Source organism: Pan paniscus, chromosome 16, assembly GCF_029289425.2.
Source record: "Pan paniscus chromosome 16, NHGRI_mPanPan1-v2.0_pri, whole genome shotgun sequence".
Classification (NCBI taxonomy): Eukaryota; Metazoa; Chordata; class Mammalia; order Primates; family Hominidae; genus Pan; species Pan paniscus.
This window is the reverse complement of record NC_073265.2, coordinates 37,442,418-37,464,101: the sequence shown is the minus strand read 5'-3', so window position 1 is coordinate 37,464,101 and position 21,684 is coordinate 37,442,418. Positions and strand designations below refer to the sequence as shown.

At 36.5% G+C, this 21,684-nt stretch overlaps 1 protein-coding gene across 3 annotated transcripts in view; it reads right to left on the bottom strand.

Annotated features, from left to right (window-relative positions):
• The window catches only part of SLC12A1 (solute carrier family 12 member 1), a 97,647-nt gene extending 80,516 nt beyond the window's left edge, over window positions 1-17,131 (bottom strand). For 2 of the 3 annotated variants that reach the window (XM_008956839.5, XM_003831481.5), the window contains exons 1-4: window positions 17,103-17,131; window positions 15,301-15,906; window positions 2,638-2,769; window positions 2,407-2,482 (exon numbers count right to left, since the gene is read on the bottom strand). In XM_008956839.5, the coding sequence (XP_008955087.4) occupies window positions 2,407-2,482; window positions 2,638-2,769; window positions 15,301-15,720 (628 nt within the window). In that variant the 5' untranslated portion in view covers window positions 15,721-15,906; window positions 17,103-17,131. Of the gene's footprint in view, window positions 1-2,406; window positions 2,483-2,637; window positions 2,770-15,300; window positions 15,907-17,102 lie in introns of those variants that run through there. The other variant, XM_034938723.4, reaches the window with a different exon arrangement.
• Window positions 17,132-21,684: the final 4,553 nt, after the last annotated feature.

Genomic DNA, 21,684 nt, shown 5'->3' with positions numbered 1-21,684 from the left:
ATTCAGTTCATTGTTTTCTGAAATTGTGGTTCTTGAACCACCTGCTTCAGGAAATGCCTGGGGTGCTTATTAAAAATGCTCAGACCTACTGAATTTGGATCTTTAAAAGTAAATCCCAGGATTCTGCAGTTTCCTAACCTAACTTCCCAGATAATTCTTATGCATCCCCCAGTAAGACAACTAAGCTACCCTCAGGCTATTTCAACTTGTGTCTGCCTGTTCAGAAAGGTACTTTAGCTTTATCTTCAAAGAATTCATTGGGTAGGAATTAACCTGCTCCTTAATATTTAGAAAAGAAAGGGAAACACCGAATGTAAGTGACTTGCTTCAGGTCATACCGGCTTTCACACCCAACTTCCTTGCTTGATGGTTAAATTTATTGGAAACCATCTTGCCCCAGCAAGGTCTCCAAGATAGAGAAGAACAACTAGACAGCATTAGCAGCTCATTCAACCCTTTGCTTTTGGAAACAAGACAGCCGAAACTCGTAGCCCAGAATGGTTACCCAAGGGCTGTAGCTACTGTTACTCCTGGCTCCAGATTCCTTCTGGCTCTATTCCCAGGGTCTGGGCTTGAAAATATATTCAGATTTCTTCCTCAATCTACCCCCAAAGCAAGAACAAATAGATGTGTTTGTTTCTTTTCTTCCCCAGTAAGGAAAACCCAAATGGGACCCAGATGGTGACTTAACTCATTAAGTTTTAGGTTCATAGCAAAGGCCAGTAAAACTGAATAAGGTTGACAATAAGTTTCTAGTACTCACTAAAGTCTATCTTCTGAGAATTAAAAAAAGAAAAGAAACGAAAAGAAAAACACACACCTTCATTCAAAGGAAAACCCATTGAACACTTACTAGGTAGAATTTTACTCTCTTCTAATATATAATTTAACTACTTCAATATAAAGATCTTTATTAAAATAATATTAATTTTATTTTAATATTTTAATATGATAGCATAATAAACCGTTTAGCAGAAGATAGGATTCTTCATTCTCTACAGTTTTGCGAGAAACTCAATACTGGGTTGACTGTGAAGAGTAATGTAAGATCTGATTAAAGTTCAGATTATTGCCCAAACGTATGGATGTTAAATAAGTTGCATTAAAAAGAATTACTCTTGCCCTTGGCTACTCTCACACCTCCAAACAAAGTAATGTTTCTTGATGATCTCAATAAGTTACTAAAACTACCCTTAAAAACCTAATTTTGCATGAAACCCTGGAGCAAAACCTTGGCAATATTAAGATGCAGATTTTCCATGGAACGGCATATACTTATTTTGGACCCTGCGGCTGTGAGCATTCATTTGTTATGCATCATAAAACCGGCAAGCAGCCCTCTGTCAGGAACCCAGCAGTTGCCAAACATGAAACATGGAAAAACTATGGGAACTGGCTCCATTTTTTCAATTTACAGCTTAGCCCTTCCTTTTTTGAGTTAGTCTTCCGGTGATGCTGAATGTGTTTTGAAGAGCAAAGCCAATAAATAATGACCAACTACCTTTTAAAATGTGAATTGAGATACCTTCTGGAGTGCTGTCTGAAAGCACAATAGAACTTCCATATTCCTGAGACTAAGTCTTCTCCGGAAAGTGAATTCATAATGTATTTCCCATATATGGAATAGAACATTATTAATTTTTATCTCATTAAATGGGGAACTTTAATACAATTCAATTAGATTTTTCATAAAAACTTTACTAATACACTTTCAACAAAAAAGATTTGCCAGAAGAAATAATATTTAAAATGGAATGTAATATTTAAAACATTAAACAACCACTCAAAATAATGTCATTATTATCCATTTCTTCATTTAGAAAAAAATAACAGTAATGCACATATTATCTTAGTCATTTCATCTTTCACTTAAAGCTTGTATCTGGCAATATTTGATTAACCTTTGTTTTCTTACTGCTGGTACCTGAAAGTAACACAATTATTTTCTTTGGAAAAAGTTCAACAATTCAGCATTTTTATTAGTCAGGTCACATTTTCACCAGTTTTCTCACAAGTTATTTTTGTTCAGTGAAGTTTTACCAATCATGCCAAGAAGGATACTCTGTAACAAATGAGAGGCAAATGTCAATATGTCCCCCAATACAAATATTATTATCTAAAATTAACATGCTATTATATGTCTGTGTACCTAAAACTCTATCAAAAGATAGAGATATCTCCTTGAGCATTCACCTGTTTGGCAAGCTGGAAAATTCCAGTTTCATAGGAGTTAACTCTTCACCTTTGCTTTCTGACAAACATCGTCAAAGAAGCAAAGTAAAAGGAGCCCAACTGTAAATTCTTTCTGTGACCTTCATCTCACATTCAGTATTAATGGTGAAAAAAGATTGCTTATTGAATTTATAATTTACATGCAAAATTATTTAGGAGGGGAAAAATGCTTACCAATTCCAGCTTCTCCAACAATCCAGGAGAGGCGAATGAAGAGCATGACTCCCCAGATGTTCAGCATGCATCTTACCTGTGGATAGAAGCGGTATTGAAAGGAGACAGGACAAACGATAGTGGGACAAAACCCGGAGCTCTTCATAAAGCTGTGCCCAGGCCTTGTTGACTCTTAATCCACTAGAACATTGAATGGGTAGTTTTCATTTGTAAACAGAAGAGCTTTCTCACCAGCACACCTTTCACCCATCCAAACTTCACAACACCAGCTTGATCATCTTCCTTATTTTCAGCTTGTTCATCTCCAGGTATCCCATCACCATTAGCAACTCTGTCAGCTGAACTTGGGGTGACTGCCACATTCTGCATTTTATAGATAGCAAAAACACAGTAGTTGGTCAATGAACAAAAGGTTCCATGAAACTTTTCAAAGCAAATCAAAACAATTGAAATAAAACTTAAAATACCAAAAAAACCCCAAACTAAATACATTCTGAGAATTTTAATGAAACTTATATTTTTTGCCCTGGAAGCTGAAAGGTTCATTTTGTGAGTCATTTTAAAGTGTTTTTTAGGGCTGGGTGAAGGGAACCTGAGATGTTCTTCCACTAGTGAGAATATTTCTTCTGGTGAAAAGTCAGATTTGGATAAGTTTAGCACATAAGAGGAACAAAAGAGAGAAGGGCTACAAGGAAGGGACAGCCAGAGTAAATAAGGGTCTTTGGAAGTCATGTTACGACCAAAAAGAGAACCTTCCTGAGCTAAGTAGAGGATCTGTGCTTCTTTTGGTGAAACTCCCTGTACTTCATTTTATCTATCTATCTATCTATCTATCTATATCTATCTATCTATCTATCTATCTATCTATCTATCTATCTATCTACCTATCTACCTTTTTTTTTTTTTTTTTTGAGGCAGAGTCTTGCTGTGTCACTCAGGCTGGAGTGCAGTGGCACAATCTTGGCTCACTGCAACCTGTGCCTCCCGGGTTAAGGCAATTCTTGTGCCTTAGCCTCCCGAGTAGCTGGGATTACAGGCACACACCACCACACTCAGCTAATTTTTTGTATTTTTAGTAGCTGGGATTACAGGCGCGCACCGCCACACCCAGCTAATTTTTTGTATTTTTTGTAGAGACAGACTTTTGCCATGTTGCCCAGGCTGGTCTCGAACTCCTGAGCTCAGGCAATCCGCCTGCCTCGGCCTCCCAAAGTGCTAGGATTACAGGTGTGAGCCACCGCGCCCGTCCTATTTTATTCATTTAAAATCATGATGACAAAACTTCTCTACACACCTCAGAGGATCTTTAAGAGAATTCAATGAAAGACACATAGACATGTTTTCTGTCTTTCTTTCTTTCCTTCTTTCCTTCTTTCTTTCTCTCTTTCTCTCTTTCTCTCTCTCTTTCTTTCTTTCTTTTTCTTTCCTTCTCTCTCTCTTTCTTTCATCTTTCTTTCTTTCCTTCTCTTTGACAGAGTCTTGCTCTGTCACCCAGGCTGGAATGCAGTGGTATGAACTCGGCTCACTGCAACCTCTACCTCCTGGATTCAAGTCATTCTCCTACCTCAACCTCTAGAGTAGCTGGGACTACAGGGGTGCACCATCACGCCCAGGTAATTTTTGTATTTTTAGTAGAGACGGGGCTTCACCTTGTTGGCCAGGATGGTCCTGATCTCTTGACCTCATGACCCTCTTGACCTCAAGGCCCGCCTTGGCCTCCCAAAGTGCTGAGATTACAGGCACGAGCCACCACACCCGGCCAACAAGTTTTCTAAGAAAACAAAACAATAAAGTTTAAAGTATTCCACAAAAGTTTAAATGCACTGGATGATGACAAGAATGTTATTCCTGTAGAAGTTTCTTTGAGATTCTGTTATACCTTTGCCTGAGAATTGTTGAATATGCTAGTATCTTATAGAAGATAAGAAGTTTCATAACTGATTACTAGTTGAGTAGAAATAAGAAGTTGGTAGTATAAATAAGGGTTTAAATTTTTATATGGTTTTTTCCTGTGGCCTGATTTTGAAAAAGACTTCCATTCTCATTACGATAGTATCTGAGCTCAAGAGGGCAGGAAACTGCTCTTTTTCTGTCAAATTGAGAATAGTTCTCTATCTATAATTTCTCTTTAAGATATGGGTTTGAATAATTTCAGATGCACTTACTTAATTTAGCTTATCTGGCTTTTACCCGGCCCTTTGTGTAGACTGTACTTCTTTGAGCTCTGAAAACAGTTTTCTTTTCTAGGAAAGATTTTGAAACCACTGGGGAAGGCTCTGAGATTGAGCCCTCAATTACCGCGATTATAGAATGACTATATCTTATTTAAGTGTTCTAAAGTGGTTTAAGGCTAGGATGATATGTTCTGATATCACTAGTTAAGAAGTCTTAGATAAAACCATTTTTTCTTCCTCTAAAATGGAGCTGGTGTGAAATAAACATCCATATTTATTATCAAATGTTCATTTTAGGATGATTGAAGCTCTTGCCCTTGCCATACTCAAAGGCTCTTGCTTCTTTGGGCTAAAGTATAGCTTACCCACAGTAAACTGCCCTCATTTGGCCTCTATATTCCAAGTGACTTTGACTTCTTGTCTTCTTCTTCTAGCCTGTTCTTCTCCTTGTCTTTTTATTTATTTGTTTTTCCTTCCTGAGGTGGGTGCATTTTCTTTGTCTTTGTAAGGATTTCTCCTCAAACTTTCTTCTTCCTTGAGACCTTGTTCATGATACTATTGTGACACTTGGATAACCAGCATAATACAGAGTCATAAGAGTCATTGTGTGACAAGCGAATAAGAGAAATATTCAGCACTTAATTACCATTATTATAGGATGATTCTAAATTGTGGGTTACTTTTTCTCAGTACCAGCCAAAGGCTTGGCATATAGCAGGCCATCAATAAACAATGCTGAATCAGCCAGGCACAGTGGCTCATGCCTGTAATCCCAGTACTTTGGAAGGCTGAGGCAGGAGGATTGCTTGAGCACAGAAGTTTGAGACGAGCCTAGGCAACATGGCTAAACCCTATCTCTACAGAAAATAGAAAAAAATTACCTGCGTGTGGTGGCTTGCACCTCTAGTCCCATCTACTTGGGAGGCTGAAGTGGGAGGATTGCTTGAGCTAGGGAGGTCAAGGCTGCAGTGAACCACAATTGTGCCACTGCATTCCAGCCTGGGTGACAGAGTGAGACCCTATCTCAAACAAACAAACAAACAAAAACAACAATAACAAAACAATGTTGAATTCAGAAGGTGGACTTGAAAGATTGTGATCTCTACCCCTTAAGAGCAGATATCCTAGTTTCTTATCCATTCTTGCCTCCTACTTCTTTTATCTTCCATCTCTATGGGACAGCTCATTTCTTATTGTTTCTTCTGGGTAGGTCACATTTAAAAGGGAAGAAGAAGGGACTGAATCCTAAGACAGATTATTTTATTATTTTCTGACAGTATTGGGAAAAAATGGAATAACAGAGGAGATTGAAGTTAATAATTAAAATTTAGCTTTTAATTACCTGAGGAATATGTTAATCTTAGATAGCCTCAGTCCTTATTTGCACAAATAATTGAAAGCTAACATAATATATTCACACCAATGTAAGAATAAACACAGTCCAAAAAATTGAGGCTAACATAGTGGGGCAGAAACTGGTCATCTATACCAACTATAAATGCAAACCAAGTATGTAATTCAAAATTTTCTACTTTTTAAAAAGTAAAAAGAAATTGGTGCAGTAAATTAGGTTTAGAGATGGACCCTTACATTTTAAAGATATACTTAATCTTTGGAGAATATCATATTTCTAATATTTGCAATATAAGTATTTATTAGCAATAGTTGCACCCCAACTTGTAGGGAACTGAATCACAGGAGTGTTTTAGTAATGTATTTTACTTAATAGAATATCTATAAAATATTATTTCAATATATAATCAGTATAAAAATATTAGGAAATATTTTACATTCTGTTTTTAATACTAAGTCTTTGATATTCAGTGTGTATTTTCCACTGGCAGTACATCTCAATTTGGACTAGCCATGTTCCAAGTGCTCAATAGCCCCATGTGGTTAGTGGCTACCATATTGGACAGCATAGGTCTACACAATGCAGTCAATTTCAGATGCATGAAACATTTGAGGCTGTTTTCCAGTCCATTAAAAATTCTGTTTTTCTCTGAAAGAATTCTATACACATATGGCAGCGGAATAGGTCAAATGTAACTTTCATTTTTTTCATAACTGAAATGTATAATCAATGATAGCAGGGAATTGAGGAATGTGTTAAAATGTCCATGAATATTGAAGGGATTATTTTGTTAGGAGATCTATTTGTTTAGTTTGATTTGAGAAAAACTTTAAAAAAATTGTCAGTATTCTAGTTAATCAAAATCCCATAGCCAGACCATCAGTAGTTACTCACTTTGGGAGAGGGCAATTTTCTTTGTGTAGATTAATTGGGGATCCCAAGAGACACAGCCTTAGTTGCTTGCCTTTTTAAAAGATGATCTTGGGAATAAAACCTATGTTTTCTGATTAAACTTGAAGATTTGGTCTGGGAAATTGCTCTGCTAGCTGATAAACTCCAATGGTGATTGTGACCCTTAGATATGAATTGATGAGAATATCCAAGACTGTAAACAAATCTTACAAAGTAGGCTAAAGGATGAATAGGGTATTTAAAATTTCCTCTAAAATGAACTTTCCTTCCTGATGGATGCCCTTCCTGGTCACAGTTTAATGGTTCTTCAATTTATCACTAGGATTTCACAATATGATGCAAAAAGAATATTCTATGAGAGGATGACAGGGAAACCACTATATGTGCAAGTTAGTAAAGGAATCATTTTCTAAATTATTCAAAGGTGTAGTCAATGTAGGGTGTTCAACTCTCCCTTAGGTATTAATAATATGTTCAACCTGCTAGAGTTTCAAAGTTTTAAATATATTTATACCATAGAGGGGAAAAAAACCCCAAATGTATACTTCTTTTGTTGACTATTAAGGTCTGATAGTAAATTTACAAGCACAGAAGCCATTTCCATTGCTTACTCTCATGTAGGAGCCAAAAAATCCTGCACCGTATAAACTAGGATACTTGGAATCTAGTTTTGGTTGTGCAATTAATTCAGGGTACGTCCTCCATCAAGGTGTTTAACCGTGCTTGAATACTGCCAATAAGAATAAATCCAGTGGATTTTGTGAAAATCTTATCTTGAAGTAATTTACTCTAAGGCAAAATTGTTTTTCTCTGTTTGCCATCTTACGGTTCTGACATGGCAAAGCAAACCTTCGTTTCACTCTTTAATAAATGCCTCCTTAGTAAATCAGAACAGCAATTGTAAACTCATCATCAAAGTACTGAACATGACTTTGGGTGGAGGGTTTGTGGGGACTTGATGGCTATGAGCTGTGTAGCAAGTGGCCTGCAGTCTCCCAGCTGGTTCATGTTCTTGAGGCCAAAGTCTCAAAGACTAAAAGTTTTATGATTACTGCCTGAAACCAGTTTTTCCCTTCATACATTGAATTAATTTGTTTGTTCACACTCCCATTACCATAAATGATGACCCATAACCTTTTATAAATGTATTCTAAATTATGTAGCTTTAGGGAATGATTATTTATTTACTAAGAATTTTACCTATGTGTTAAGGATTCAGGAAAAGTAAAATAAAGTATGTTTAAAAAATGAAAAGAAAGAAAGACCACTTGATAAAAGATTATCCCCACTCCAATTTTGACAACTAATGAATCTTCAATCACATGCAGTTTAAAGGGCAATGAGTTCTTGATAATGAAAGATTAAATTATTTTATTTAATATGTAATGTGATTTTTCAGACCCCAGAAACATATCAGATACCTTTATAGCTATTATCAAAGCAGAGGAAAATAAATATATTGTTCTTTAAGTTCCAGCTAGATACTATTTGTTACTTATATCTTTATGTCTATCATCAAAGCAGGGAAAATAAATATATTTATTCTTTAAGTTCCAACTAGATAATATTTGCTACTTATACATTCTTTTGAATTTTGAGCCTTTAATCTCAGGTTGATAGAATTCTTAGACCACCACCGAGAGACAGTTCCATAAATATTCACACCTAGATGATCCCCCTGTTGTTTTAAACTTTCTTTTATTATTGTCATATTCAAACATATGTAAAAGTAATGAGAATAACAAAATAAATCTCAGGTACTCATTATTGAGTTTCAACAATGATCAACATATGGCCAAACTTATTCCACCTAACCTAAGCCCCTCCCACTCCTGCCACTCAATTATCTAAAAACCAATCCCAGTAAGAACCAGATGATTCCTAAGCTTCATTTCAGAATGAAAAACATATGATTCTAACCATATTTCCATACCTTACTGATCAATATTATTATGTTTATACATTTCTATCCCTTTGTGATAAAAGGCAATATTTTAAATTATGAAAATGAAAGTCTTTTTTTCTTGTTTTGAAAGTTATTACACATTATGCCTATAAATCACTACCAATGGTCACAATTTGTAATCATAGTGCATTTACTATAGCTGAAAACACATATCTCACACACAAATTGACTTGTGTTTTTGATAATTTAGGACAAAAGTTAGCTATGTGCAATAAACTGGCATATGAAAAAGAAAGTGGAAAGGTTCTTAATATTTTCCAAGTATAAGTTTAAGGGAACTACTGCTCTTCTTGCCATGTATTACTAAACTATTTATAATAAAAAATTAATTGTTTTTGTTTTTGTTTTTTTTCCCAGAGATTGTTTTAATAGTGTGAGCTCCCCGGGGAACTGGCCCTGAGTACTAAGAAACTCTAACTAAAGTATCAGAATGAACTCTTAGTTGCAGAGGTTCACTCCAACAAATATTTTAAGGGTGGCTTCTGGTCACTGGACTTTAAGGCATTTATTACTTCAATTTTAATGTCTATTTTATTTGGCTGTTGTTAGCTTAGTAATTATTTCTAATTTCAGATATCCCCAATTTGAATGCTAAAGTTGCAAATTTGAACTTTGAAACACTGTAGAAAAGGTTATTTTCTAGAGAAAACATTTGTACATTTTTGTCCTTTTATAGAAGATAAGCATTTAATGTATATTTTAATACATTGATTTATGTGGTTTAATGTTTGTTAACTTGACTACATTTCCTTTATTCGTATCCATAACGATGTCGTTTGACTTATAAAATTCTAGAGGAGGCTGGGTGTGGTGGCTCACACCTGTAGTCCCAGCCCTTTGGGAGGTTGAGGTGGGTGGATCACGAGGTCAGGAGATCGAGACCATCCTGGCTAACACGGTGAAACCCTGTCTGTACTAAAAATACAAAACAAAAAACAAAAAACAAAACAAAACAAAATTAGCCGGGCATGCTGGCGGGCGCCTGTAGTCCCAGCTACTCAGGAGGCTGAGGCAGGAGAATGGCGTGAACCCGGGAGGCAGAGCTTGCAGTGAGCCAAGATTGCGCCGCTGCACTCTAGCCCGGGTGACAGAGCCAGACCCCGTCTCAAAAAAAAAAAAAAAAAAAAAAAAAATTCTAGATGAAAGAGGTCAAGTCAGTTTAACTCACTTTACACAGAAACTCTTGTAAATACATGCTTAATAAATGCTTTTGATGGTGACAATGAAAATGATTGAGACATAATTAATTCTGTAGGACAAGCAATACAATCTTTTGTCACAGTCTCAGAAAAAAGGACTGAAACAAGGAAGTACCTCCTGCTCAGCCCATCATGACAGAGTGTGATTTTCTTCTTCGTGCCTGAGTCCCACCATTCTCTACAGCTGTTGAATGAGTTAATGAAAAGTGCCAAGGGAAAGCAGACTGAGGATGGAAAGTAGAACTGAAGATCAAGGACTCTGGAGTCCTGCAGACATGGGTTCAACTTATGAGCATGTGACTTTGGTTTCTTGACCTTGGAAGTTCATTGACTTTTGCAAGCCTTTGTTTTCTCTTCTAAAAGATCCACAGCATTTTATAAAACTTTCACCATCCATAAAAAAGCAATAATAATAGTACCTCCCTTGAGGGGTTGTTGTTAAGGATTGAGTGAGAATTTTTTAAGTGTGAGCACAGTGTCTGAAACATAACAAGTTCTCAACAAAAAGTTGGTTATTTCTACACTGCATTTAAAGTTAATGCTTTTATTTACAAATTATTTGTAGTTGTTAACAGCATAATGATCCAAATATAGTCATTTCATTGATTTTTTTTGGATTAGTTTCTGTAGAGTTAGCTTCTTTAAGAATAATATTTGTCTTAATTTTATAGTATTTTATACTTTTCATAGATAGCTTATTTCAATGACACATGGCTTCGATAGAAAGTCTATATATTTCCTTGAATCCTTTTAAATTATATTTTTCTGAAATGCTAACAACAATGGTGGTTAGTAAGGCTGAAAAGGAGTTCCATTTTGGTTAGTCCTGTAGTAAGGAATTGGATATGAAAAGTTGGTCACAGGAATTAGGCTGGATACTGAAAGCAAAATTCTCTTTACAAAGTAAAGGCACTAGATTAATCTTTGCCAGATGTCAAATAATTATTACATATGCTTTAATACGGAAAGATCTCGAGGGTATGTTTGGTAAAAACTGCAGAGTGCAGAACAATGTGGAAAATACGTCTGGTACATGTTTGAAAATAAATATAAACAGAAAGTTAGATTGATAGGAATCCAGATATTTATAGATATATGTGTATGTTTATATAAGCCTAGAACATTTCTGGAAGGATTTACAAGAAACTGTTAGTAATGATTGTCCTGGAGAGAATAACTGAATATTGATGTTAGAAGAGAAACATTTTATTACATATTTTTTAGTATTTGTTAAATATTTTATTTGTATTTATTTTTCTGTTAAAATAAAAAGCTAGTATAAAAAATTACCACTATCATCATCAACGATCATTTATTGAATTCTTACCCATTGTAAGGGTAGACTTTATACTTATAGAAACTAATGTTCACAAGCATCTTGCAAGATAGTTAGAAGTTATGTATTTCGTACAATAGCTTGTAGAGAACAAGTAAAGGACAGTTGTTTCTCCTGCTTTTAAGTAGAGTTTTCAGAAATTTATAATTAACGGTCACCAGTATAGGTATTTAGCTCTTTACTAACATAGATAATAAAAAGAATTTATTCAATTACGATCTCAAGTCAGTGGGATTATAAATTCTGTCAATATCTATCACAACTAGAGTTTCATTTAAGGTAGAGCCTTAAAATAATGTCTTTCAAACCTGTTTTTTATTTTACCTATTAGGATAATTTTGTCATGTAACTTTTTTCTCACTTGGAAATTATAACCAAAATTTACACAAAATCCAATTGGTTTTCTGACTAACCATGTTCTGCCATTCAGTATGAATGTGCTATTGCTATTATAACTTTTAAAAGCATTCTAATCGTAGTTACAAAAAGTATTGTCTAGCTCGTACTGTGTCAATTACCTTCTACTTTTAAATGATTTAAGTAAACACTATTATTTATATTTTTTGCATACAAAATCTGTGAAGGGTCTGAGTATAATCACATAATGTTTCTTCTGTTGATTTCTAGTTGTGATTTGAGGAACTACCATAAAAATGTCAAGGGTCACAAGGAGGTGGCAGCACAGCTATAGCACATTGCAGGTTTTCACTTCTTATATTTGAGGGGGGAAAAGTAAGGGGAGTAGCTGAGTCAAATTCATTAGCAAGCAATAAAAAGATAAATTAAAGAAGGCCCAGACTGCTACACATGGAGAGCCAGGCTAGGCCATACAATTTCAGCAACACTAGAATGGGCCTGGCTGCAGAAATGTGCCCATTGTAGATTCTGTGGTTGAATCTGAATTCTACTCCCAATTTGGCTATGTGGATACCTCTTCATGATTTAATCAAGATGAAGGGTCCTAGATAAGTGAGCATCAAGTCTGTAAAAGAGTAGCTTATTACTATACACTTTCAAAATGATTATTCAGAGCTTAGGCCTAATTTTTAATATTTTAATTTGCCATTCCTTTGTGTCTAAGAAAAAAAATGCTTTAAGTCGAAGTTCAGTCTTTAGTTTCATTTTATGTCTTCAAAAGTGATACAATATTCCAAACAGCTATTACATTTATCTAATGCAGCTATAACATTCCTACTGTGTGGTCATTTAGATGGCTTTCTGTTTCTTTTTTTTTTTTGAGATGGAGTTTCGCTCCTGTTGCCCAGGCTGGACTGCAGTGGCACTGTCTCAGCTCACCGCAACCTCTGCCTCTCAGGTTCAAGCAATTCTCCTGCCTCAGTCTCCCAGGGCCAGGATTACAAGCATGTGCCACCATGCCTGATTAATTTTTTTTTTTTTTTTAAGTAGAGAAGAGATTTCACCAGTTGGTCATGGCTGGTCTTGAATTTTTGACCTCAGGTGATCCACCAGCCTCAGCCTCCAAAAGTGCTGGGATTACAGGCATGAGCCACCACACCCAGGCTTTAGATGGCTTTCTAAACACCTGTTCCTTCAGAGCTTTTCTCCCTTTATTGAAAGATTTACATAAGCCATGGCTTTTGCAATTATAAATAAGCTACTTTTCTCTGTCTGGAATGTCAGTCCTAAGAACAATGTGAATTTATCCCATTTCTTTTTTAATGAAGTTAGAATTCTATTTTCTTTTGTTGTAAATTGGGGAAGTAGGTGAATGATAATATTTAAATTGTGATACTAACTTTTAAAAAGGAGGCAGATTTAAAAATTATCATGTGTGACGTGGTAGAGTATTGTGGGATAGAATTTCAGGTCTTTTAAAAAAAGAACTTTGATTCATTTTAATTCTTCAGAAACAATTGAAATATCTTTTTATAATGCCCTAAATTTCTTTCTGCCCTTTCTATGTCTTGGAAACTCCTGGGGGCTGCTTCTGTCAACCTTCTTTTCCTTTCTCTTCTCCTTTTTCTCTCTGCCATTTTCCTTTCCTTTCCTGACACAGAAAAGGACAGTGATACCTCAGCTGGATTTCAACAGTTCAAATTGCCTTCCTTCTCAAAATTCTTCATGGGGTCTACCATGTTGTCTGAAATTGTCGCATTGCTAACTTCTTTTGATTAAAGCATCAAATATGCCAGATAAAATCTAAATCTTAGGTCTATAAGGAAACCAGCCATTTGGCAGACTGTTGCCGATTTAGTACACAGGACTAGCAAGGTTTGGTGGGGAAAAGGGACAAGGAAACAAAATTAAAAACATGGGCTCCTCCTCAGGAAGTCATTTGGTCTCTGGTGGTAGGACCCAGAGTCAGGGACCCTAGCAGCCAAGGCAAATACGATTTGGAGATGGATTTTCTTGTGGAAGGAAAGGTGAGCAGAAACTAAAGAAAGATTTTCCACTTTATTAGCATCTTTCCTGAGAGTAGTATTCCTAGACTCTCTGGAGTGGATGATCATTTAAAAAAATATTGAAGGAATGAATGGATGAATGCATACAAAAGGAACTGTATGAATCATTTTCTTCTCAAAACTTGGGCAAGAGTAAACTCATTTGAATATGTGACATCTAAGCATTCTTTTTAGCAGGTAATTGTGTTTTATAAAGAATGATATTTATTCCAAACTGGTCTGGAAGAGCAGGAAGATAAAGTTGATCAGTATATTTTGGAGAAAGTTATGGAAGAATAAATCTACTAAGTTCTAAGATTGGAGGCCAGGCATGGTGGCTCCCACCTGTAATCCCAGCACTTTGGGAGGCTGAGGTGGGCAGATCACCTGAGGTTGGGAGTTCAAGACCAGCCTGACCAACATGGAGAAACCCCGTCTTTACTAAAAATACAAAAAAATTAGCTGGGTGTGGTGGTGGCACATGCCTGTAATCCCAGCTACTCATGGGGCTGAGGCAGAAGAATCGCTTGAACCCAGGAGGTGGAGGTTGCAGTGAGCCAAGATCACACCATTGCACTCCAGCCCGGGCAACAAGAGCGAAACTTCGTCTCAAAAAAGATTGGAAAAAGTGCTGCCTCATACTTCTAACAGACTTGGGAACCCTGGCTGTATTTCTTAAATGATGAAAAGTTTAGTCACTTCTGCTGCTTCTGTACTTTAATTTAGTTATTTTTATATGCTTAAGCACATTCAGGAGCCTCAGGCAAAGTTTTAAAGAGGAAGGGATAAAATGCTGAATCTTATAAATCTCTGCCCTTTCTTTAAAGAATATAAAAAATACCCCTATGCACTAAAGGCTGTCACCCACAGTATTAACTACAGCAAGCACAAGTGTTTTGCTTTTTATACGATTGACATAGAGACATTAATACTGACGTGAAACCAGCTTGGTATTCAGTTTGATGTGTTTAACCAAGTGTGAATTGAGTGGACTATAATCATATACAAGGTACAACATATTGCCTAATGTTTAGAGTTAATTCTTTAGTTCTCTATCCTAAGTCAGAAAATATTTGTGGAGCTGGGCACAGTGGCTCATGCCTGCAATCCCATCTCTTTGGGAGGCCAAGGTGGGAGGATCCCTTTAAGTCAGGAGTTCGAGACCAGCTTGAGCAACATAGCAAGACCCTGTCTCTACAAAATATAAAAAAGTTAGTCAGGTGTGGTGGTGCATGCCTGCAGTCCCAGCTACTCAGGAGGTTGAGGTGGGAGGATTGTTTGAGCCCAGGAGTTCAAAGCTGCAGTGTCCACCACACTTCAGGCTGGGTGACAGAGCGAGACTTTGTCTCTAGAAAAAAAAAATCCAAAGAAAAAGCATCTGTGAAACACTTTTCTGGGAACTAGGGACAGTTTTGTAAGTAAGATGGATAGTGTTTGGAATAGACCTCTCCATTTGACTGTTTCACATTCATTCACAGTGTAATGAAAGAGAAGGAAATTATCTGAAGTTATGAATAAGGGAGGAGACTTGCTTGTGTCCTTCAAGCTTACCTTTGCGAGTTGCTCGTGAATCTCAAGCAGGCTGGGTCGGTTGACCTTGGGCCCACTGATGCTGCCGGTGTTACGATAGTACTCTATCTTGGGAACGGCATCCATGGTGTTGTGGCCAAAAGTTTGTAGATAGTATGTGTTTGTGTGAGAATCATAAGCGTGAAAACTGGCATCTGTTTTAGCAGTTTCTCCACTTTGGAGGAAATTGTCATAGCACTCCTGATTCCCAGACCTAAAGCTGATTCTGAGTCTTTTCTGAGCTTCATCCCCAAAAGAGGTTTCTTCATAATGTGGTGGGTCAGTATTGTCATCTGCAGCTGCACTGCTCTCATGGTTCTCATTTATGACATTAACTTGAAAGCGATTGGTATTACTGGGCACTGAATCCAGAAATACATTGGAAGAGTTGTTCAGTGACATCTCCCAAAATTGATTTTTTACTGAGCTATCTACTTTGTGGTTGTTTTAAAAAATCTATATATTTCTTCATCAAAATAAACACTAATATGCTTCCATTAGGGAGCTCCTGGCTTTTGTTCTAGATGATTCAATAAATAGATTCTTGATATATTGTCTCCTATATAATCTTCAGGATGTTCTTCAAAGCTGTCATTGAAAAAGAAAATTAAACTTGTTCCAAGTAATACAAATATATTTAGGTAAGGGTGGGATATAAGGGAACAGTTTTATTTTACAAGACATACAATTTTAAACTCATTTCACTAAAATTTATCTGTCCGGGAACCTTAGTCATGTGAGTAATTAAATCTGATAATAAATAACTGGAAAACTGTTCCAGCAAACAGAATTTCCAATGCAGTCATTAAAATGTTACCTGTGTTTGTAGTATTTGCTTGAATTCAGTGCACTGGAGTTCACTGTGACTTTAGAAAAGATGTAACTTTACCTATTGAATACAGTAAGAGCTGATAAGAATATTCTCAGCCTAAGACACAGTTCACTGACAGTACTAAATGCTGAAACTGCAAAGTATTTTGATTGTTAGGAATATATAGTATATAAAATGAAAAACAAAACTTCTAAAAAATATATTCTTGCTAGTTTATAAAAATCTGTACATGTTCAACTAATAAATTCCAAATTTTGTTACCCATGCAACAAGTAAAAAATTATGTTGTAGAATATGCATTTAAAAAATACATCCCATCAAGATGATGTCTCTGTGAATTCTTAGATCTTTTACAAGATCCAAATGTTTCATTTGCTCATACATTTGTTTGTTTTGCAAATACTAACATGAAACCTTAAAAAAATATGAATATAGAAATAAGTCATATATCTATAAGAAATAAGTCATATACCTTAAAAAAGTCCTCTGCTATGTTTAGGTAAAATAATCATGCTCTACTGACTCATTTTAATGAAATGTCTTCAATAATTGAGAGGTTTATATTTGACTGTGAGGTGAATAGACTTCACAATAATTTTCGCAATTTCATAGTACTGGCCTGTCTTAAAACACTTTCTTTAGAATTATATTTCCTTATTGATACCTTAAAATTTGGCTTTTCAAGGGAAGTTCTAGAAAAATGAGATAAATATAAATAAAAACTTGTCTCTCTCATGCAGTTATTAAAGCTGTGTATTTGAATTAAAAAAACCCTCAACTTCATTTCTCAAGTAACCTTTCCTGGGGAAATTATAAATGAAGCTATTATCGTTTTAGTTTTTACAAAACACTTCTCTTCATAGTCCTTGACACCCTCACCTACTCCTCAGAATCTACTTTATGACATAATATTAAGTATGATTTTTACCCTGCCCAGAAATGTTCAACTTACCACCAAGGAGCCTTCTTCTGAGGAAATGTAACCTGCTTCAGTGTCACCCAGGAATATATGGGGCACTTAGCTTTCAGCCAGAAAGTTAGGCTTCTGCTTATTGGTTAGAAACTTTCTTGAAAGAGATGGCTGTGCAATGATTGGCCTCGAATAGTACTGTAAGCCCCACCAGGTCATTAGCCCTGAGGAACCTTAAGTACCACATCAACTGGTAACTAGTAGTAAACCATTAATCCTTTTAGACAGGAAGTAACATAGAGTTTCTTTAATTCATAAGGAGAATTGGATCCCTTAACAGCAATTGTCCAAAAAATATGAGCATTGCCATTAGTCATTTGGGAATAGATAAATTGAGTTCCACCGTCTTACAGATGAGTCCTAGTGACCTCCTACTGTTTAGCATGTGTATCAAAATATAGTTCTCCAGAGACAATTTCTATACTCTGTAACTAGAAAGTAGTGTCTGAAATGATTTTATCTTGCTTGTAGTAGACATTACCTTGATTCTTTTGCATGGGAAGTAAGCAGATTAAGAGTGGAATCAATGATTTATTGAAAATATTTCTATTTTGGGAAATATGGGAAAACTTTTTTTTTTTTTTTGAGATGGAGTCTCGCTCTGTTGCCCAGGTTGCAGCGCACTGGTGCAATCTCAGCTCACTGCAACTTCTGTCTCCCAGGTTCAAGTGATTCTCCTGCTTCGGCTGCCTGAGTAGCTGGGATTACAGGCGCCCACCACCACGCCTGGCTAAATTTTTTTGTAATTTTAGTAGAGATGGGGTTTCACCAGGTTGACCAGGCTGATCTCGAACTCCAGACCTCAGGTAATCTGCCCGGCACAGCCTCCCAAAGTGTCGAGATTACAGGTGTGAGCCACCGCACCCAGCAGGGAAAACTGTTTTAAGCAGGAACCAAACGGTGGGTAAGCATCTCAGTGGCACTACTAAATGACCTTTCTGTCTCCAACTAGAAAAACATTTTTTTGTCCAACTCAGTTTTTGAGTTTTGTTAGGAAAAGGTTTTTCTTTTTCAGATCTGCAAGTAGGTGATTATTAACACTGCAAACAATTCCTCCCTCAGGTCTGTCACTGATTATCAATCAGGATGATTGAATGAGTCCTCTTCGTTTCTTATAAGAAACGATTTAAGTGATTTCCAGTTGTCTGAGTAGCTCGGTTGTGGTGTAATATAGTGGCTAGGAGCAAGACTCAAGTCAGAAGGCCCAACTTATGTCGTGGCCCTGCCACTTGCTGTCTGTGTGAACTCAGTCAAGTTACTCAATCTTTCTGTGCCTTAATTTTCTCATCTGCAAATGCAGTTGTGGATTATAATTGTACCTACCTTGTTGTAGAGTTATTTTGAGGAATAAATGAGTTAGTTTGTGTATGGGGTTTAGAACAGCAACAATTTGTACCTAGTGCTTGCTTTCACTATTTTAGCGCTATTTACAATTAGCTGGGGATTTTTACTTAGCACATACAAGATTGTGAGGTGAATCATTAGAGATTGGGATAGATATTTTGTCTATAAAAAATAAGCGTAAAGGTAAGTTAGTGAACTGATACAGGATTATAGAAGTGTCTAGAGACACCTAAGTAAAACCCTTTAGATCCTCTTCGTTAAGTAAATGTCATGCTAATCAGTCAGGCTAATGTCGTGAGGCTATATCAGAAATAGAGACAGAATTACAAGTATATACCTATAACTCATTCCACTCTTAAAGGTCACCAGTACAAGGCATTTATCTGTTCAACAAAGGGTTGTGATTCCTCATATAGAAATGTTTTGGCATAGGAATGTCCCATTTCAAATTCAGCTGGGTGGGGCTGGTTGTTTAGATCAAGACAAAGAACAGCTAGGATGGGGCTGGCACCCAAAACAAGTTCTATTCACCAGACCAGGACAGGAGCCATAAGCTGACATCCTCCAACCCTTTTTGGAGCCACTTATTTACTCTACAACCTTTTTCCTCTACCAATGACTGTGAATATCTCTGATACCAGTCAATTTCCTTTTTCTTGCTGACTGACTGCCTGACTTCAGAGTGGTATGAATTTGTTTTAGTCTTGGTCTTATATCAACCAGACATTTTCATTCTAAGCCTTTTATCTCTCACTGTGAAATGAAAGTCTTTGTTCTCTTTTAAGGGGATTCAGGCATCCTGGAACAAATGGGAGATGGTTTTGGGGGATATGGATGAAATAACACCATCCATAAAGCCAACCTTGAAAGGTGAATCCGATTTAGGCCTTTCAGACAGGAGGGAAAGGTAACAGGAGCAAGCTATCTTGAGGTATGCTCCTCTATCTTTCCTCTGTCCTCTCTGACAAGGCTTTTGGGAAGGGGAAGCTAGAGGCTGATCCAACTGTGACACTGAACATCTATTCCTAGAAGAATTAACATTTCATGAAATTTCCATGTTGTTTTCATGTTGTAACCAGCCTTTTATATTTTTTATATTATGTTTCTGAAAATACAGATACTGACTTTTCTATCCCCCAAACCACCCCACCCCCCAAAAAAACTAAGGCACGCAATAGACCACAAATAAAAACCACAGATGAAGACACTTTTGGTTAATAGAATTTTTCTTTAGTGGATTTGGAAATAATATTATGGTAGCGTTGATATATTTGAAAAGCTTATGGGAGTTGAACTTCCAGAAACAATGCTCATATTTCATGAAGTTTTCTTGGTTGTAGAGGTCTTTCTTCTTTTGAAATAAAGATCTGGCCTTGGTTTGTTCTAGTCATCAAAATGGAGGGTCTTGGTGGGTGTCTTCTCTGGGAGACAAATGAAACATCTGGTACTTTAAAAGCCTTGGTCAACAAAGAGACCTAGTTTCCTGGCACACGTAATTTTCAGTATGTTCAGTTGAACTTGGCCCAATGGCCTGTTCTTGGGCCAAGTTACTAACTGGCTATGAGGTGTACCAGGCCTACACTCTTGAACCAACTGGGGTACAGAGAGCCTCCTTGAGGTGAGGATTTGGTCCAGAAGATCCACAGCTAATAACAGATATGTTCTAAATCTATTATGAGATGGAAAGCATCAAGGAATCTCACAGAGACAGCTGGTTTTGGAATTCCATAGACCTGAGCAGTAACCATGCCTATAAGCTATGTAGAAGTGTTGAGGACAGTGTCTAGGGATACAGCAGAAATCAAACTGCCCAAGTTCAATCGCTAACATAACCATTCCTTAGCTATGGTGACCTTCGGAAGCTAGTTAATTTCTCTTAGCTTCAGTTTCTCTTCTGCAAAATTAAGATTAAAAATAAAATGGAAATAGTAGTCTCCAACTCAAATAATTGATAAGAGTATCAAATAAATTGAAAGTAACTAATTTAGTGCTACCTGTTGGTAATATTAGTCTTGTTCCTTCATGGTATGTTTTGCAGTTCTGTGTTTTCAAAGGACGTAAATATTTTTGTATTTATCTCCTGCTATGTTCATCCATTCTGACTCATAGAGAGTCAGAAGTTTGTAGTTGGAAAGAATTTAGAACTATATAATTTTATCTTTTTATTTCTCAATTGAAGAGAATGAAATACTAGAGAGATTGAATAATTTACACTAAGCCATTGCTTCTTAGGGTTTGAGAATCTCTATTACTGCTACTGATGAGGACAATAAATATTGATAGCAAGGTATGTTTAGATACTGTTTTATGGTTTACAAAATGCTTTCACAGTCATTATATCTAATTGGCCCTCTCAATATTGCTGAAGACATGCAGGATGGGTTTCTTAATTCTTGTTGTGCAATATAGGTTCCCTTTAGGTAACTTTCTAGGTCATAAAGCTAGTTCTTGGCTAAGCTAACATTAGAATTCAAATCTCTGAGTTTAGGCTCCTAATCTGAAAAACTTTTCATGATATCTTAAATCCTCATTCATTTCAGATCTCTGGGTTTTCAGATACATTTGTAGCATTCATAGGGCACTAGAATTGAAAAGGATGTTAACACTACTCTTCACTGAAGCTCACAGAGATTAGATGACTTACCCATTAGAGCATAGCTCTACTGGTGGCACAGCTGAGACTGTCTTTGTTTCTGCTTAGAGTACTCTTTCCGCTAGGTCATGCTGGAAACTCCCTTTTAAATTCTATTTATGCAAGGGGTAGGGGAGGGAGCATCAGTATGAGGCAGATCTGGTTTGGATTCCAAGCTATGGGATTTTACTGCAAGAGATTCGACAAACAGAAGAGATAGGAGGGTCAGGGCTCTGTGAAATTTGGGGACCTTTAGGGCCTGTGACTACTTGTAGGCTTTGGGTGTTAGATTTTTGAGATATTTTTTCACCTGTGAAACTTTTGGGCCTATGGTTATTATTAGACAAATAATATTTTGATTATTCTTTGGACTAAATTCTCTGTTTAAGACCTGACTCACTAAAGCTAAAGGGGTCTGAGTCAGGAATGTGGAGGGGATGCCTGGGCTTTGCAGAGGGGAGAGAGCAAGATGCCTTTAGCACAGTTTATTAGCTCAAGAAAGGAAGCAGAAATTCAAGGCAGTTGTTCAAGATAAGAATAAAGATGGTAAACATGGCTGCAGCCATCCTTATGCTCTATTCATTGGAA